The following is a 6000-nucleotide window of genomic DNA, read 5'->3' as shown; positions in this document are numbered from 1 at the left end:
ATATGAAATACTTTCTGGGCTCAAGTTCATTGTTTTTTCTTGTTAAAAATCACTTTAAGGTTTTTTTTCTCTCTCCCAAATGCTTGAGAAATGGGTTCCTCACAACAACCCTGGGAGGTCGGGGCTATTTCATGTAAAGCCATTTCCCAGAGGAGGAAACTGAGGCAGAAGCCACCGCAGAAGTGTCCCCAAACCTGTCATGGAGGCTCGAAGGGATCTAGGGCAAACCCCTCGTGCACACGTCAGGAAACTGAGGCCGAAACTCTTCCCAGACCCAGGCTGCGCCAAGGGAACCCCCTGCCAGGAGCCTCTGCCCGGCTCCTGGAGCCGAAAAGCCCGGGCCGGCGCCTGGGCCAGGAGGCCTCCCGATGGGTCCTCCCGGGACTTTCCAAGCTCAGTAACAATCCCCTGGGCAGCGGGGGAGGGGCGGCTCCGAGGGCTGAAGGGGCAGTGGCAGTTTACATGCTCGCAGCTTGGGGCTGGAGGTGCGGCCGGACACCAGTCCTCGCAGCCCGTCCTGCCGGAGAGGAGGGAAGCTGCTCCCGGGGCGGGCCGGGGCTCCGGGAGCTCTCCCAGAGGTTCTGGGAGCCCACGATTCCGCCCGGCCGTGGCCACGCTTCGCGCTTGGGCCACACTCGGCCCCGGCCGCCGCCTCCTGCAGGGCAGCCGTCCAACGAGGACGTTTCTGGAGCTCCGCCATCCCATCGCGCCAGGAGGCTTCCTCCCTCCAAGGCTGAGCTCAAGGGAGCCTGCAGGAAGCTTTTCTGGCGCTCGCTTCATGCTCCTTCCTTCACACGCTGCGAACCCCACCACGTTCCGTGGGGAATTTCACATGCCGAGGGCTCGAAGAAACCTGATTTTTCCAGACGGGCCCGGGGTCCGGGGCTGAGCAAGCGCCCACAAGGCGAGAGGGAGCCCCGCACTGCAGACCGGGCCTGGTCCCGATAGCCCCAACAGAGCCCAAAGCCAGCAAAACCGAGGCGAGCTGCAGGCGCGCTTACCTGAGAACATCCGCGTCCGAGGGGCCTGGGGTGGCGTTGTTCCGCTGGGAGGGGAGCCCACCGTGAAGATGACGGGGGAGGGGCTGGAGGAGCCGCCGGCCCGCGCCCCGGGGAGCAGGTTCCCTCCATATCCGGCAGAAGGGGCTGTGGGGGGAAGTACAGGAGGGTAAAGACCAGATGCCCGGGCAGCCCGGACACCGCAGCGGACCAGAGCTTCCCGACCATCTCGGCGGCCTGTCCCACCCCGCTCACCGATCTCCATGGGCTTCTCCTGAAGGCTCTCGTTGCTCCCCGTGTCGGGGGCCTGGGACCCAAACGCAGCTTTGAGGAGCAGGTCGGTGAGGCGGCCGGTGCTGAGGGACCTGTGGGCATGGGGCCGGCTCAGAGCTTGCCAGGGGAAACCCCTCGTCCAGGACCACAGTCTGGGGGCCCCGGCAGGTCTGCACTACTCTGTTCACAGGAACTTCTCCCATTGAAGAAGACCCCCCCCAACCATTTACTAATCTGCAGCCACACGCTGATACCTGACCACACACGGCCCCGACTGGCCCAGTGCTTAACCCGGCTCTGGGGTCGCAGGGCTCTCCCCCTCAGCACCAGAATGGGGCCGCAGGGACACAGCACACCTGGGCGCCGCATTGTGACCTACACCGAGTCCGAGTGGAAGCAGTGAGCCCCCCATCTCAGGCCAGAAGGGAAGGGCCACGGGCCTGATTGAGCGCTGGGCAGGGCCTTATTAAGGCCACCTAATCCCACCTTTGTGGGTGGAAATGGGTCCCAGCCCACCCGTGGCTGAGCCCCGCCACGTGGTGATGGCCGTGGGAACAGCCTGAGGAGGGAGAAGTGAAGGACCACACATCTGGGTCACTGCATCCCACGGGGAGGTGCTCAGAGGCAAGGGCTGGTGGCCTGCCCCGGGCCCAGCCTGTTGGGGGGTTGGGCGGCTACTTCTCGCTCCCCACCTGCCAAAGGGGCCCTTGATCTCCTCCACGGGCCTCAGGCCCAGGCTGGGTGGGCTCTGGAAGTGGCCCATCTCGCGGAGGTCGGGCAGAGTCCTGTTCCGTGTGGGGGTGACCACAACCCCTTGGTGGGCCAGGAGAGTGAGCAGGTTCTGGGAACTCGGTGTCTTGGGGAACTCAAAAGCAGGTACAGCCTAGATGAGCACACGGCAATATTTAGGTGGAGGGCCTTCCCTCTGCTGAAACCCAGCCTTCGCTTTGTCTCCTCCCCCTCAGCTAAAGGAGCTCCTTCCTTCCCTCCTTCCTTACTCCCCGAGTCCAAGCTCTTCCCCTCCTGCCCCCAAACCCCCAGTTACCTTGGTGGGAGAGCCTAGGATAGGGGGCAAGGGGTTCCGCTGCATGAAGTCAGGCAGCTTCGGGGAGGCCCTGAGGGTCCGGCACGGCTGCAGCCCGTAGTGCTGCTGGGGAGGGCTGGCCTGGGGGTAAGCGAAGGGGGCCACCAGAGGTTCTGTGGGGGGCTTGGGCAACTTGGGCTTCACCACGTGCAGGTCGGAGAGGTTGGGGGCGCTGTGCAGGCGGTAGCCCAGCCCCTTGGGAGAATGTTCTGGGAGAGAAGCACCTGAGGGGGAGAGAAGCACAGGTTCACCCTCGTTGTGCGAGGAAGGCCCCCTCCTCCGGCTGAATGTGTTTAAACTCCAATCTTTCCTTCATTCCTTGGTATGGTGCCCGTCCACTGAACCCCAAGCCCCCCCCAATGCAAAAGAATCCAAAATCCTAAGAGTTTGAGCACGGCTTACTGCCTACGAGACCCCTGGGTCTCAGCTTCCTCAACTGTAAAAAGGAAGGAAATTTTAACACCAAGGGCTCTCAGTAAGGCGCTGCCAGGTTACAGAGCTGGGCTGGAGTACGCATGAGCCAGCTCCACCAAGTACACACCGCGCTGGGCAGGGCCAAGGGGCAACGGCTGGAAAATGTTTGGGGGAACAAAGGCTGACGTAACCTCATCATTACATCATCACATGTCACGGGAAGGGGGCGGGGGTTCGAGAAATACTTTCAATCTCCTATCTGTGCAAAGCCCATCAACCACAAGGCCAGTGTGGTGTCACACCGAAGCAAGTCTCCATCCTGCTAAAAAGGGAGGCAGCCTGGTCCTCGGAGACCTTCGAACTCTCGGGCCTGACTAATACGGAAAGGTTTTACATGATTGCACAAGTATAACCTATATCAGATTGCTTCCTGTCTCACAAAAGGAGAAGGGGAAGAATCAAATTTGGAACTCAAAAAAATAAGTGGAAGATTATTTTCAAATATAATCAGGGAAAATAAGATCTCATAGATAGAACAGTAATAATATTAAAAAATTAAATGTTTTTTTGAAAAATCCGGATAAGGGCACATCTGGTTTTCTTAGTAATCCTCTGTATTTGATACATTTAACACTTGGTTCTATTCATTCACCAGACCAACTGCCCCAGAACACAAAAAAGTTTAAAAAAAAAAAAGGAAAAAACCATGGCCTTCTATAGCAGGCCTTTTAAGATGAGGGGCATTGCACAGGTAGAATCAGTATCTCCCCATCCCAAGGGCAGGAGCTTCAGATTCAACACCCCCTAGTTTCCCTAAAACATACCAGGCCTGGAGACCCTGCTGCCACCGCCAACCGCACACATCTCGGTGCCTTGTGGGGAGGGTACTCTGCTCTGCCCTGCACGCTCTGGGATGGTTCCAGCTGTTAGCAATCAAAAAGTCAGTGACTTTGCAGGAGAAGAAACAGACACCTGACAGCCTCCCAGCCCCGAAACTTTCCTGCAAACTCTGAGCTCTATCGGGGCCTTCGGAGACCTGGGCAAGCCCCTCCCCCTTGTCCCCACCAATCCAGGCGTCTTGTACATGGTCCCACAGTCCCCTCCTTTCAGGACTCCTTTCTCACTCAGCCCATGCACAGAGATCACACCATCCACTCATCCTCAGTCTTACGCCAGAATATTCCCAGCCAAGCTCAAAGGTTCCAAAAGGGAAGCACCAAGTGCCACAGTATCAAAATGCCCACAGAGCCGGGACCCCCAGACAGGGCCGGGACACCAAGCAGGGTCCAAGCTTAGAGGGCAGGGGACTCACCTTGAGGAGACGGGTTATACGGCTTGGCTCCCCCCAAAGAAGCCTTTCTGGGAAACGTGGCTCCGTGCTCGGGGAAGAATGGGGGGGAGATGCCCGGCTTAAAGCCCAGAGGGCTGGTACTGCTGGATCTCCGAACCATGCCGGACCTGGGGGGGATAAAGGGGCATTGAGATCCTGTCCCAGCCATGCCCCCCAGGGAAAGAGGGAGGTCTTGAGGGTCCAGGCTGGATCCTTCCAAGGCCCCTATGAGCAGGGCTGGTCAACCTAGAAGCCACATTGTCTTTCTTTTGGGGAAGAAGTGCAAATATATTCTAGCTCCAGTCAATCCTCAATTAAAAGATGTTCAGGATGGAATAGTATTGATATTGATAAAATGATGGACAAGCTGATCATAGAAAGGCCTGGAAAAGATTTATATGAACTGATGCCGAGTGAAACAAGCAGAACCAGGAATACGCTGTACACAGTAACAGCAACAATGTGCGATGATCAACTCTGAAAGCTTGGTTCTTCTCAGTGGTTCGGGATCCAAGGAATCCCAATAGACTAAGGAGACTGAATGTACATCAACACATGCTATGTTCACTTCTTTTTTCTCTCCCATGGTTTTTCTCTTTTGCTTTGATTTTTTTCCTCTCAACAATGTTAAAGAATTAATAATAATTTTTTGAAAAAGAAGAATATTGAGAATCTTGAGAATATGACCACTCAAACCCTATCCATGTCAGGAGACTTCAAGCCCCTGGGCTCCGGCTGGTATCCTCCCTAATCAAAATCACAGCAGCGAATTTTACTTTGCAGTGACAATGGAGCAGGAAGACAGTCTTGTCTCCGACAGCTACAGGTTGTGGGCAGGTCCCAACTAAAACCTCACCTTTTCCGGGAAGCCCTTCGATGCTAGCTCTCCCCACGGTTATCTGGCACCCAGGCCAGCTTTGTTCAGAGGAGCTCCCATATCCCCCATCAGACCGGGAAGCTCCCAGCTACTCTTATTTTTTGCCTCTTCTCATCTCCCTATTACCTAACCCACAGATACTTAGTAAAAGTTGACTATTTCCTCCCAGAAGGATACAGTTTCCTTCAATGAAGGGCCTGGCCCCAATAATAGAACTTACTACTCAATGAAAGCTTAATTGTGATTTAATACTTGTATCTTCATCTCAACCCTTGGCACACAATAAGAGCTTAATAAATGCTTATTCCCTTCCATTCTTCTACTGAACTGCCTGGGATAATAATGCAGGAAGACCCCAGGGCTGTGTCAGCTCCCAGTAGCAGACTCCCGGCTCTGAGCATCTCTGCTCTCAGCCTCAGTTCCTGGCCTAAAAAAGGCCCAGGAACCATTGCCTCTTACTCCTCACAGAAACGATCCTGGGCTTCTTTGTATCATTCCAGAACAGAGCTGGTGACCTGGAAGAGGCCCCGGGAGCTCGGCTCGGCCGGCCCGGGGACGGCACTCACCGTGGTGTCGGCGGAGTGTACTGGTTGGGGGACTGGAGGTTCTGCTCGATTCTCCTGTAGTTCTGGATCTGAGTGGGGACGGGGATGGGGACGGAGGGACCGTATCTGCTGCTGGAGAAAGCGCTGGGTCGCCTGCGGTGGGAGAAGGGCGAGAGAGGCAAACATTCTGAGGCCGGAATGAGGAAGCCCTCCTCTTCCTCCCCTGAGCAGCCCCTCTGGGAGCAGTTTGGGCCCCTGTGGGAATTTAACCACTGAGAGAAATGCATCTCCAAGGCTCCTCAGCAGACGTTCCCTAGAAGCCACATTTTGGGGAAGAAGTGCAAATATATTCTAGCTCCAGTCAATCCTCAATTAAAAGATGTTCAGGATGGAATAGTATTGATATTGATAAAATGATGGACAAGCTGATCATAGAAAGGCCTGGAAAAGATTTATATGAACTGATGCCGAGTGAAACA

At 55.6% G+C, this 6000-nt stretch overlaps 1 protein-coding gene across 4 annotated transcripts in view; it reads right to left on the bottom strand.

Moving 5' to 3' along the window:
* Positions 1–6000, bottom strand: part of ULK1 (unc-51 like autophagy activating kinase 1) — a 45515-nt gene that overhangs the window by 8257 nt on the left and 31258 nt on the right. For all 4 annotated transcript variants that reach the window (XM_074299771.1, XM_074299782.1, XM_074299787.1 and 1 more), the window contains exons 16-22: positions 5543–5674; positions 4082–4227; positions 3594–3692; positions 2317–2579; positions 1964–2154; positions 1254–1363; positions 1002–1145 (exon numbers count right to left, since the gene is read on the bottom strand). In XM_074299771.1, coding sequence (XP_074155872.1) covers positions 1002–1145; positions 1254–1363; positions 1964–2154; positions 2317–2579; positions 3594–3692; positions 4082–4227; positions 5543–5674 — 1085 coding nt within the window. The remainder of the gene's footprint in view (positions 1–1001; positions 1146–1253; positions 1364–1963; positions 2155–2316; positions 2580–3593; positions 3693–4081; positions 4228–5542; positions 5675–6000) is intronic.

The sequence above is a fragment of the Sminthopsis crassicaudata genome, chromosome 1 (assembly GCF_048593235.1).
Source record: "Sminthopsis crassicaudata isolate SCR6 chromosome 1, ASM4859323v1, whole genome shotgun sequence".
Taxonomy (NCBI): Eukaryota; Metazoa; Chordata; class Mammalia; order Dasyuromorphia; family Dasyuridae; genus Sminthopsis; species Sminthopsis crassicaudata.
This window is presented reverse-complemented; position numbering and strand designations above follow the sequence as displayed.